This window comes from Heliconius melpomene, chromosome 11 (genome assembly GCF_056956725.1).
Source record: "Heliconius melpomene rosina isolate 202511_hmr_F chromosome 11, ASM5695672v1, whole genome shotgun sequence".
Lineage (NCBI taxonomy): Eukaryota > Metazoa > Arthropoda > Insecta > Lepidoptera > Nymphalidae > Heliconius > Heliconius melpomene.
The window spans coordinates 3,696,721-3,710,500 of record NC_140399.1 but is presented as its reverse complement, the minus strand read 5'-3'; the positions used below and the strand labels follow the sequence as shown (position 1 = coordinate 3,710,500).

General features: G+C 30.4%; 2 protein-coding genes across 3 annotated transcripts in view; both read right to left on the bottom strand.

Moving 5' to 3' along the window:
- Positions 1 to 527: 527 nt before the first annotated feature.
- On the bottom strand, positions 528 to 2,514 carry LOC146534415 (ribonuclease H1-like). The gene is made up of 2 exons (XM_085192484.1): positions 1,588 to 2,514; positions 528 to 1,250 (listed from the first exon to the last, which is right to left on the bottom strand). The coding sequence occupies exons 1-2, from the start codon at positions 2,432 to 2,434 to the stop codon at positions 1,054 to 1,056; spliced, it is 1,044 nt and encodes a 347-aa protein (XP_085048610.1). The 5' UTR covers positions 2,435 to 2,514; the 3' UTR covers positions 528 to 1,053.
- Positions 2,515 to 3,260: 746 nt separating this feature from the next.
- Positions 3,261 to 13,780, bottom strand: part of LOC146534404 (serine/threonine-protein phosphatase 2A regulatory subunit B'' subunit delta-like) — a 91,939-nt gene continuing 81,419 nt past the window's right edge. For both annotated transcript variants that reach the window (XM_085193331.1, XM_085193332.1), the window contains exons 5-11: positions 13,445 to 13,587; positions 12,647 to 12,747; positions 12,252 to 12,420; positions 10,173 to 10,299; positions 9,847 to 10,011; positions 9,217 to 9,299; positions 3,261 to 7,616 (exon numbers count right to left, since the gene is read on the bottom strand). In XM_085193331.1, the coding sequence (XP_085049457.1) occupies positions 6,923 to 7,616; positions 9,217 to 9,299; positions 9,847 to 10,011; positions 10,173 to 10,299; positions 12,252 to 12,420; positions 12,647 to 12,747; positions 13,445 to 13,587 (1,482 nt within the window). In that variant the 3' untranslated portion in view covers positions 3,261 to 6,922. The remainder of the gene's footprint in view (positions 7,617 to 9,216; positions 9,300 to 9,846; positions 10,012 to 10,172; positions 10,300 to 12,251; positions 12,421 to 12,646; positions 12,748 to 13,444; positions 13,588 to 13,780) is intronic.

The window sequence follows — 13,780 nt, the reverse complement described above, 5'->3', positions numbered from 1 at the left end:
AGGAAAAAATGAAAAAAACAACTACATTTGTAGTTAAATTCTTAAAAATAATGTATATAAATATATAGTAAAAATAAAAGCCTTGAAAGGAGGGCAACATTTGGTATTGAAGCCGCTAGTGCTAGTGAGGTATCAGATGAAAGGGCTCTGGCTAAGCTAAGCGTGAATTTCAGGAAAACGCTCGAGCCCTCCAGTTTTTGTACTGAACTCTCAGTGGGCGAGCTCAACTCACATTTGTCCAGTTTTTACATTCCAGAACCATACATAACTATGGCCACAGAACTTTTCCCCCTAAGTGCCCTTGCTTCCCACTTTAAGGGCTGTAAATCAGACAAATATAGTCAAGGAGATGGTAGGTAAAGGGAACCTGGGAATTCTGGAAGCATTGCGTTGTGTGATGAAACTCAACATTGCAAGTAAACTTAAAATGCTCAAATTATAAACCATCTGTGAAGTACCACATATGCAAAAAAAAGTCTGTAATAAATGCTATGTATGGGAGGATACAGCTTCAAGCTAAAAAAATATTTTATTCTTTAATTTTTTATTTCTTCAGGAAACTTAACATTCTTTATATCACAGCTTACACTAGCAGTCTAATAATGAGTTCTTAGTATAATCATAAAACATAAATTCCATACATTAATAATATTAATCAAGAATAATATAAATTCAATAAGTTCAACAATTCAGTATTGCATTTGTAATCCAATACTGAATTGTTGAAACAACTATTCTACTGACCTGCAGTAATTAGCCAGTCTTCATTTTTGAAAGAAACAATATTTTCAATTATAATGAAAATCTACACAAAAAAAAGAAAACAAAAAAATTAAACAATAGTTTCCAAGTGGCACAGGTTTGAGTCTTGTTACATTCAAATGTCCACACTTATCCTAAAAATAAAGTCAAATATCCTTTTGAAAGAAGATATAAGATTAGAATTCAGACAGAAAAGAAATAGCATAAATGAAGAGCATAAATATGAATTATAAAAGCTGTTCTAATCAAATATATGATAATTATTATTTATCTTAGAATCTGATGTAAATGTTAATATTTATTTGAATAATTAGCAGCTCCTGCTTTGGCCAATTGATCTGCCATTTCATTGCCATGTATACCACGGTGAGCTTGCACATAATTCCACTTAATCTGAATTTTATGTTGTACACTGTCAAGATCTTTGAAGTCTATTTCATTTTTAACTGGTTCTCCAGACTGAAGTTTCCATCCTTTGCTTTTCCAACCTAAAGTTAAATAAAATATTAATAAAAAGGCCTTTGTGACACAGTACACAAGTTTGACTCACATGTACTGACTAATTTGTTTGATCTCCACTTAGGAATATGAATTATTTAATATTTGCTTTTTCTTGTTCTATTAATAAAGCAAAGCATGGTGTAATCTATACAGCATATAAGCAGGATACAGTGTGAAGCTGAGAAATGTATACATATATATATTTCATTGTCTTTTATTTCTTTTTATCATATCTATGGTAAATTTGAATAAAGATCAATTAAAAAACTAAACATTCTCTTTTTTTAAATAATATGTTTTAGAACAAAACATAAAAATACATACCTGGCATCCATTTGGTTACAGAACTGATAAGAAACTTCGAATCTGTGTTGATAGCCAATTTTTTCACTCCTTGATTTATAGCAAGTTTTATAGCACGAGTGGCAGCCTGTATTTCACCACAATTATTTGTGGCTCGGCCTGAGACTGGCTCACTGATGTTCAAAGGGTGGCCATCTCCCCAATACACACCTAACCCAGCCCTAGCACTACTGCGACCATTGGCAGAGCATGCTCCATCTGTATAGACTTGTACATATTCATCAGAATCTAATTGAAAACTACTACATACATTCCTAGGTTCTATAAGAATTGATTTACGGTCAGAAGATTTGGTGCTTTTTTTAATAATTTTATCAACACCTTTCTCAAAACCTTTAAGCCTTTTTTCAATATCATCCATTTGTTTTAATAATATAGAATCTATTTCAGTTGAGTCATCAGAATCATATTCACTGTTAGAAGATTCTTTACGTTTAGATTTGACTTTTTTATTGGATATATGATTGTAATCATTTAGATTTTTTGATGTTGAAGAAAACGATCTCTTGAGGTTAGCAGAATTGTTACCAAAACTAGATCGACTGCCTGAAGATTTTTGTTTCTGTGAAGCTTTAGCTCCACCTTCAGAAGTAATAAAATCTTGGGCCGCTCCTACATTTTCAAACTTTTTGTATCTTGCGCCAGGAAAGCCTTTCACTTGTGCTTCACAATCTGGCCAAGTCATAAAAATACCTGGAGTTCGTCCTTTTGCTACGGCGTAAAACGGCATTTTCGATAAAATCTCAGGTTTTATTAATGTTCTAATAGGTCCAAGAGCACATTGATGAGTAAATACCCTCCATAACATTTATATTTTATTTATAATGTTTTAACGGTCACAGTAACTTGCAGCATAGAAATATCAAAATTGAAATGACAATTGACAAATTTGACAATGACATATTTATAAGTCTAGAATGAACAAAAAAAGTTATGATATAATAGAAATAATATAAAAGATTAAAAAATATACCTACGACTACATTTAAGGATTTAATAAAAAAAAATAGGTTGATGAAAAAAAGAAATTAAAACCATAACTATGATATTAAAAATGTGTTTTTAGAAATGGAATGATTAACTCGAAAGAGAAACTATTCTGATATAAGTACATACTTGTATATCTCATCAGTTTATATGAGACTTTTGCAGGATCTATATTTTATAAGTATGTAATTGATTTAAAGACGCGGTCCAGCTAAGCTAGAAATAATATTGAAATGTCTGCCTTAACAAAAGTTGATGAGCATTTTCTATTGATATGAAAATTAAGATAAGAGCCATAAAAGCTAACTTAACTATAATTATAAGAAAAAAGCCCGACTCGCGCTTGTTCGGTTTTTTTTTCAATTGAAGTAGTAGTGGCGCAGTATATGACTGTTAACGGGATGGTTGTACGTTCGACTTCCAGTCGAGGGAACAATACTATTTGATTTTTTTATTTTTCTCCCCTTTGGTATAACAAAGCGCGCCATTAAATACCACCACTCAACACTAGAAAAAAAAATATACTCTAAATTTCAAAAGGTGGTTATAAACTAATTTAAAGTAAATAATATTTAGTATACATCTACCAAAACTTTTTGGTATGGAATTATACTATGTGTCGAAAAATTGAAATAAAACATCAAACGTAATACAATAATGTACTTTATTAGGAGTCTTAACTAGATCTGTCACCCTCATGTTAACACATCAAAACTACTATTTCCCTAACATTTGTAAAAAATCTGGTTTTTAGTATTCTAGCAAAATAACATATATTTAGTACGGAGGTACACCCCATAGATACACGGCTTAACAACTAAGTAATAACACTACCATCTTTTTTCTGACATGAAAGTTCGCTTATTATAATAGAATTTACCAGTTGCATCTAATAAATATACAAATAGCGAAGTTAGAGCCAATGTTATGAAATTAGTATGTAAGTACCAATAAATATAATAAAATGTAGATTAGGTACTTTATCACTCGATAAATTTTTCTAATTCATCAAAGACCGAAACACCTACACTATTTAATACTTACGAAATACAACATTATTATAAACCAAATATCTCTTAACATAATGTCATTATGATAACCGTGTTTATTAATAATCGTAAATCGTAATACAATTCAAAAAAGAATGTTACAACATAAACATCTACTTACTATTAATTATATAATAATAAATCTTAACCATTTCATATAATCAATTAAAATTGATAATTAAATTGTAATTAACAATATGTATACTTATAGGAAACACATGTTTTATATACCTAATACGATATAGAACATAATAAAAATAAATGTAGAACCTCCCTCTTGGTTGAAGTCGGTTAAAAATATAATTATAAAAATTTTAAACATTTAATATTTGGGCACAAAAAAAACAAAATAAATGCAGAATACTCTCTTAATTATAAAGTAAACTGCAAATCAAATAGCGATAAGATATAATAAATTTGTTAGTGAAATTTAAAAAAGAAGGTTTATAATTAAAATTATAACGTCAGTCACATGCAAAGTACAGTAGGGTTAACAAGTCGTGGCCTCTCCAATTTTCGCTGTAGAGTGCTGTGCAGATTTTGATTATAGTCTCTCCGATCGAACAAAGCGCAATAGTTCAGAAAACCTAACTTCAGGGTGGCCACAACTTGTTGACTGTACTGTACAAGATTATATCATATTTTAATGGCACTACTTACACTTAATGGCTTGGGGTTATATTTGGAAGATATTCGTTATTAAAAGGTAATATTGCGTAGTAAAGTTATTTTTTATTAAACATACAAATAAAGCTGAATACCTTAAATTGTTCATCAAGCAAATATGATTAAAAAAAATGTATGTTAAATCAATAATCTGTTAAACCACCTAATACTTATTTAACATTTTAAAGTATCGTTAGCTGTTCCATAAGAAAATCGTATTTAGGTGTTACAATAAGGTCCCACAGTTAATATCAACGAAGGTATCTATGAAAAAAAACTAAATTAAAATATTTTTCGCATTCACATAATTAATTAAATATTGAAAATCAATATTATTTCTAATAGGCATTTACAAATAATTTAAAATTTTATAAATCACACGTGTACATGTATTTTATCATGTCTTAATTAAATTTATTTCTAAAGTCCGTATTTATGAATCGCTCTTGAGTCTGAGATCGATCTTGAGATGCTGTTGTCATTCATAGGCATCGCGAGACCGGTTTCAGACTTGAGAGCCGTTTATAAATACGGGCCTTAATAATGCTTGACATGCATCAAATGGATTAATCAAACTTAAATATTAAAACAACCTACATCGAATAAATACAACGTAACAATAAAATTTATTAAAATTGTGAACAAACAATTTGGTTAATAATTGGTAAATGTTAGTTCATTGTTTGGAGATTAGAGGAAGCTTTTAAATGACTAGTTTTTAGTAACGTAAACGTAAAGTTCGTGACAGTATAGAAGATTAGGCTTTTCACAATAAATTTACATCAAATGAGGCACAAACTTTATTTTAAATGTATAGTTTATATATATATATACATCTTATATATAAATCAATTTTAAATGTGGCAATCATAGATAATAAAAAATCTAATTAAAATTGAACAAAAAAAACCCTTTAAATCTATATATTATGTATGTAAAAACAACAAGTGATAGGCAATTTAAACAACCCATTCTTTGGTTGTGATATTTGTTGTGAAACTAAAGTATAAAAAAGGTAGACCGTCAATTAGCTCATTCATATTCAGCACCCTGTAGACTAGAGAAAACGTTCTACCTAGCATTCACTACAAGCTTATTTACAGCTGCCGTTTACACTAAATTATTACTTTAGTAATATTCTTACTATTATTTTAGTTAGGAATAACATATATTAAATGGAAATAAAAAGAAAAAGACTGAATTAACGTTTTCATTAAATATATAAATGTGATCGACCATAGATAAGAATCGATGTAAGTACATTTTATTAATGTTTTGTTAATAATTATCGGATTAAGAGTAAATATCTGAGATTCATTAAGAACTTTGTGATCGCATTAGTCTAAGGAAAAAAGATAAATTTTGCTATGTAAAAAAACTACGATATTTTTTTACCGTAACTATAATATAATACTTGAATTATTCTACATTCATCGAATAATGAGCGCTAATACGCAACAATCGATAAATCGATATCGAGTTAATTTGACACTACTGTTAAAAAACTAGAGAACGTTTACGAAAACGTCTTACAAAAATATTTTGATATCTAAATTATACCTGTGCGTGTTTTTCTTGATATAAAAGCGATTGGCGGTGATTTTTATCTAGATTTCGTATTTTATATGTAATTTTCTATATCCAAAATAGTTATCTGTGGATGGAGTGATGATATGAGTAATTTAGCGACTAGCGATGACGGATTTATATCGAGGCCTCCTTTTTGAAGTATGTGAGTAATTTAGCTATAAAATGTGAAAATTTGCAAAGTAAAGTTGTGCGTAAAAGCCTTTTTAAAGTTTATCACATTATAAATATAATGATTGTTACAACTTTTATATGCGGATTTTAGACGCAACTTTATTTTAAAACTAAATTTTTAGGCATTGCAAGCCAATTATGTTTATCATGAGTTAATTAAATGATGTAAAATAAGACACCATGTCCCGTGTACACATACCGTTACACTTTATAGCCGTTTGAAATACGAAGATGGCACAGACAATAAATTCGTTTTTGAAATTTGAATAAAAAAAACCAAAACGACGTTAATATATAACTTTGTCAAAAATCAAATCCGAAATAAAAAATTAGAACAGAATATGTCTTCAAATTGTACTTTTTTATTTGTATAATTTTGAATTTAAAATATGGCGACAATATTCAGAAAGACTATAAAGTTAAACGATATCTATACGTATCCAGATACTTTTGTTTTCGACATATCTACATATCTATTCGACATATCTATCTTTGATACAGATTACACGAATCATGCATATACTTAATAACTAGTGCTTATTTAAATTAACACTATTAACGTCCATAATACTAATAAAATGCTGAAACTTAAGCGATGTTAAAACACACCGTTCGCACTAATGTAACTCGAATGCAAAAACTAATGCTACACTTTGTTCAAATGTCTACTGATCTACATTCAAGGCACGTATCGAGCCTAGGATACGCTGAAAAAATATTCCTCTGAAACCATATTGTCGTAAAAACGTCATGAATTCCACAAAATCACGTCGAATCCGTTTAGTTCAATAAAGTACCCTAATCTAATTGCACACAATCTTTGGTTTGCCAAACTAAATAGAACATTCGTCGCTGTCACGTGCGTAGTCTTCATCATCTTCTTGGCGATTATTTTTCTTCACTTTCTCCGACACGATACCTGTATTGACTTTACTGAATAAACTGCTGCGATTTACTCTAGAAATTTCTCTCTGTGGACTCAATCTTTCTGCGACCGCTCTTTCATAATTATCTGATATCTTACTAACTCCGTTCACTGGGCTCGTTGGTGTCTTCACTGTTTTGTTAGGAGATGTAACGATTTTTTTAGCTTCTTTGTCACTGGTAGCTGCCGTGTACGAAGGTGGGTCTTTTGACTTCGCACCCCCATTAGTGTTCAGAAGCTGTGAGTATAAAAAACTGTTGTTACCAAAACCAAACTTATTATCCATTTTACCGTTCATCATCATCAAACTCACTGGTTTTTCGGGTGGTATTGGTTTTTCTCCTTTTCTTTCGGGAATGGGGTTTTTATTTTGGTTGATTATTCGATCATTATTTCCTAAGGAGTATATTGAGCTAAGGTTAACGAAGCCGGATGATGGTGCCGCTTTATTAACAATTCCCAAAGGGTCCTTACGACACGCCATCACTATGGAGCCCTCGCTCAATGTTGATTCCTCCACACTAGAATCTTCTATCACTTCAGTATTAGTAACGTCATCTAGATTAGGTGATAAGCAGTCTTCATCCGTCTCATCGTATGAGCTGAAACATAAATCTAAGTCAGATATTTGCAATAAAATAAATGTCATATGTTAATAATATGTACTGAATGCATCAGATTTGCAAATTTGATTGTATTGTTAGTCGCTTCATGCCTTCATGACTGGCAATATTGGATATTATTTACAAAAGAAAGCTGAGTAAATGTAAGAAGATGAAATAAATATATATGTTTAATGAAACCACTATAGACGATATTAATTGAAAATAATTATATTTTAACGAATGTGTAAAATTTATTTTAAAGAATACTTAGAAAAGATTCGTCAAAAGCGGTTTCAGTATCGACCAAAGAGGGCAAAATAAAACATTAAAACAAAATACATATTATTATGAATAGTGTAGAAATGATAAAAATTTCATCAGTAAGGCAGACTTCAAGCAAATTTCACATTTCTTTAAGAGTACAAACATATGGTTTGATATTCAGTTTGCACGTATCGGGGTGTCGTAAGCGATATATTTGTGGAGCAAAATGCAAATTCTTTCAAGTCACGTCGCAACGTTATTATCTCACTCAAGCTTGTATCAGGCTTCGAAATCAGAACTTATAGATGGTGTGATACGAGAGTACCATTCCTTGATATTCACAATGAAAGCTATCGATTTAGATATAACTAGTTTGTTTGTGCCTATTTTAAGGATGTTTTTTGAGTAAAAAATTTTTTAAGTAAATTTTAAACATGATATATATTTAATGTTATTGTAGCAAATTCTTTTCTAACATTAGTAGGTTTAAGCCAAATTAATGCTTAAGAATATGCGAGTAATCTTAAAGAATATTTTTGAATTGTATATGGTTTTCACAAGGAAGTTGCTTCTCCTTTCAGCGCAAGCAATATTTTAATTTTAATTTCTTGATCATTGTAATTTTCTTCGCATACTTAATCGGGATGACCAAATACAGCACATACACGTTTGAGACTATTTAATCAAGGAATAGTGTCTCTAGTTGTATGTTATTGTTCTGATAACGATTAATAAATATCATTTTTATATAATATTTGTGCAAATTCAATGCAGCGGCAAACAAGACATACACTGCAATACAACACTTTCTTACCCTAGCATAGCCAGTTCTATCTTCCTCCCTGATGAAAGAAATTAGACCAATGATATGACAACTACATATTTGTTACATATATGTATAAGTAAATATATAATAATAAATAATATCATATACTAAAAGCAAAACTGAATAAATAAATAGCATATTAAATAACGTTTCAAGGTTTGGATATGGAGAGATCTGTAATTCTGGTATTATGTGCATTCAGAACATATTCTTACAGTGTTGTCTGTTATTTGTGTTTGTGTGCAGGGTAAAGCGTCTAGGAGCGACGTGCCTCACAATGCTGCGACTATCAGGACCTGTTATAATAGTACTTTACCAAATATACATTATTTGTTTGACTTATGTCCTTGTAAGTGATTACTTCTGCACAACTCAAAGAAACGATTAATATATTTCCTTTTCTCTGTCTCTTTATATATTTTAAATAATTGCCTGTTTTTAGAGAAAAATGTTATTATATAATATAGTGTAAATTAAAGATATTACAGTGATATATGCTATACTTACATTTGGTCCTGCGCGTCGCTGCCGCCTTCTTCAGCTACGAGTAATTCATATTCTTCTGCAGCGAATCTGTCCCATTCTGACATCTGGAATAAAAGAGAAAACATTTTAAAATAAACCTTGTGAAGCCATCATGAAATTCTGAACATTTGAGCCATGTTGGCATTTTAAATTTTTCTAATAATATTATTAGCATTTTCTAAAATGAAAAGATTATTTGTCTGGGCCATACATTAAAGAAACTAAAATCAATTGGTTTCGTTTAAATTAAAATTTGATTAGTTTCTACATTCATTACGGCATATTTAAATACATAATTCTAGCGTAATATTTTTTTTCAATTTAACGATATTAATATCTTTTTAGAGGCCGTCTCGGCTGATTATCTAGCGAATGAGCTATTTCCAGTGTGGAAACCCGCTTTGATAACTAGACAAGGCGCTGGGTGAAGTTCCAATCAACACGCAGTCTCAGAAATCGAACGGAAAGTCGGAAACGAAGTGTTTTAACATCCTTCCTGCCTACCGTACTATGTGCGGGATACAGAGTGAAGGTAAAAAAAACTTTAAATCAAGAATTAAAATAAATATGGGTAAATCATATTAAATTTTATTTATATGATTTTGTAGGTACCTCTGAATCTGAATCACGTTGTGTTGCAAACGGATCGCGCTGCTCGTGGTCGAGGTATTTCTCCAAATTGAAGAATGTGTCGAAGAATATTGGTGTTAGTTTGCATTTCTTTAGGTCTGTGAGTGTTACCTTGCCGTCTTCTGCAGGATGTACCATGTCTAGCATCTGAAAATGGAGATTGTTTTTTTTATTTAATAATTAAAGTTAATTCGACTTTAGTATCATGTTATAATACTTATTTGATTATTTATCTGTTTATTATTAATTTTATACAAAAACAATATCATTATACTTATATTATTTTATGAAATATTTAAAATAAATACCTGACACAAGCAGTCATTGAATGGCAGTGTTTCAATACCGATAGCTTCCATCCTCTGCATTTGTTCTTCGTAGAAATATTCTAACTCGTACATAGAAATGTATCCGTCACCGTCTACGTCCATACATCTGAAATTTTACATTTATTTTATTTTCTTTGAAAGAATGAGTAGGCACTATGTAGGCATAGAGTATATACTCTGTTCAGATTAAGCGGAGAGTCCATTAAAATTATTTATTTCCCGCATATCGTTAATATCATAATTTATAAGGTTTTTGATCGTTTTTATTTTACGTACTGGTTTCATTTAACTTATAGATCTTTAAAATATGTTGCCTTATCAAAAAACAAAAAATAACAAAATAAGCTGATTCTTATAATTACACATAGCATCTTAATATATTTATCTAATTATCTAGAAATATTTTTCTACTAAATTATGCTAAAATTATAAGATTGTATATGGATATAGGATATAGCGTGATCTAATAAATATGTATGTACGTATATTTTACGCTACAATGGAAGCCTTGTCGGTTAATCGGGTAAGTCAACTGTGTCATTGCGCTTTCGCTTGGTTTCTGTCGCACGCACTTAATCACGCAAAACACTTACTTCTATTATTATAGATAGTTATCTATCTATTTCTATTATGAATCTTCTTTTACACAACTCAAGATGGTATTAATTATATTTGTGTAGTCTTACATCAGTGATGAAACACTTAAGAAATTTTTCTTTTCAGCTTCAAGCTGTAGAACGCATATATCAGGGTAAACAGAAGAAACGTAGCGTTAAGACAATCCGTTCCTTACCTTTCCTTCCTGTATTTTCGGGACATTGCGTGGTAAGTAACTCAACGCCGTGCTTTTTCTTTGAAGAAGCGAAACGAAGAAATGAAAATATTTATGAATAATAATTTAATCCGCCGAGCGGGGATCGAACCCACAACCGTCGCGTTTGTGCCGTACGCCACGACGGCGTCACTTGGTAAAAACTTTTAATTTAAAACAAATATAGTTAACGAATATAGAACCTCCTCCTTTTTGAAAAATAAAGTAAAACAAAGAAATAGGTTAAAAATTGTAGAGAACGAATATTTTCATCTACGATAGAATTAAGGTCAATCAACTATAACTGTATGATTGATGGTTCCATTAGGAGGCCCTGGATATCCTTGAACATTTTTTATGAACACTACTAAATCAGAATCCTTAGATCAAGAAGTTTTATTAGTTTTTTGGTTGAGTGCAAAATTTTATTATAATTTTATAAGCCTTATTTTAAGTAAACTGACAGAATATTATATTAATATAGCACAAAAGGCATACATTATGAGACGCAGAAAGAATACTTAAAATATAAACAAGGTCTTCAATATTATTTTATAAGTTTTATTTATGATATTGGTATAGAAGAAGATTTAGTAACAGTTTAATAAATTGAGATAAAATTTAGCTATGATGATGTTTATTATTAAGAAAAATAGAAGTTTTTAGTACCATAAAATACCTGAACGTTTATGACCTCGCATAGAATAAGATTTAAATTTCTTTTTCTTTTAGACTTATTACTTACTGAATGAAGTATTTAAGATTAAGATCGATTTATTTTTTATTAATAATTTTATATATTTTTTCTTTTTTTACATCATAGGCGAATGTTTCCGCACATCATAAAATAATATAATTATGGCAATGGTTACGTGACCAGATCATTTAGAAGTTTCTAGAGTGCGAGCGCCGCCATGCATGCGACGTTTTTGTTTTTGTAATTTCTCCACTGTTACACTTGATAGGTGATCGGCTTTTGTTTCATGGAACGAATATTTAAGTTTTGTTGTGCCACATTATATTTTGAAAAACATTAATGGGTATTTGTATTATCTTTTTTTTAAAAATAAATATTATATTTAATTTCTGCTGGTGTATAACGCTTGTTGGTCTGTACATTAATAAAAAGATTTTCACTTCGAAAGAGTTGCGTATAAAAGTCTAATCCTACCAGATCCTGTTACCAGATTATAATATGGCAACATTATTAAAGTTCATTGAATCCCATACAATTTAAAAAAACTTACCTATACCAGTATTCTATAGCAGTTGGATGAGTCTTATCCTCTTCTGCTAGTAAGAACCACACGAACTCAGTGTAGGACATTCGGGGTTCACCGTCTGGGGTCAGTCTGTTCTGGTTCCCGCGTGTCACACAGCCGGAGAGCACTCGTTCAATCATTCGACTTGATAATGCTGAAATAATGTTAAAAGTCTTTTGTATTTAAATTATATTAAGCAAAAACACTTTATTGGACAATGATTTAATAATATAACTTGATATTTAGTTGGTATTACGAATTTTGGTATAGTGGAAAGGTAATCATATACTTAAATAATCATGTACTTCAAGCGGACAAAGCCGCTGGCAGGCCGCTAGTATTTTAATATAATTATTATAATTTTGTATATTGAAACTCACCGTGGTCATTATGTCTCGCGAGGTCATGCCTATCAATGAACAGGTCATGATCTTTATCCAATTCCCAAAATTTGCAGTAAATGACGTAGAAATGCTCGTAACTGTAAGTACCAAACGTACCATAAATAACACTTTAATTACTAAAATTTGCACAATGAGGCAATAAAAATATATTTATATATATAAAGACATGCTCTGTCACAAAGTAAAAGTAAGAATTTGTGTTTTTTCTTTGTTTAGTTACATAATTATAATATATACAAAAAAATGGTTATGTACGAGTTGGACTCGTTCACTAAAAGCTCTGTACAAATTTCAGGATTGTATGTCTACAGGAAGTACAACTTATAAGATTTGACAAACTTACGTATACGAGCGTATTGATGCATTTTGTATGAAATTAATTACAATTATAAGTTTGTACTAGTTTTTCTTTGTAATATAAATATCTAATCTAATTTACGGATTTTTTTCTATTGTACTGCAATTTCACTTGCTAAATTTTATAACTGTGGGTCCACGGAAACCTATAGGGTACATATCCTTATGCAATAAAAACGATACATAAATGTATCTATATTTGGTTGCGTCAATTTAGAAGATCAGTTTTTTTCTCTTCTCTAAGAGATCATAAACCTCAATATTTAATACTAAATTCAGCTTGATACTTCCATCCGACCTGAAGATAAATGATCTTGACAGACGGACAACAGTGTGACCGAATGGGGAAACCCAAAAAAAGAAAAAGAAAACAGGAGAATAAATATAAATAAATTTGTTATTAGAACTATAACTCACCTAAAGTATTGTGTAACTTGATTGATGTCTTCCTCATCCTCTAAGAGCTGAATAACTTGCAATAGATTAGATCTTCTAAGTTCCGGTATAGATATTCTTCCGGACCAAGAGCGGTTGACACAGTAAAATATCCTGGCGATCACCTGTGGAGATACATATCAATTGATTACTTTCACAAATAAAATACTTATAGCTGGCAGGTCAGCCTTGTCGCCAGAATTTTTAAATTCTTAAGGCCATACAAATTTCTCTACTGTGCGGTTACATGAACTTCCATACAAAGTCATCCATATACATTAAGGAATAATGTGATAAGTAAAGAGGTTTTGACATGAT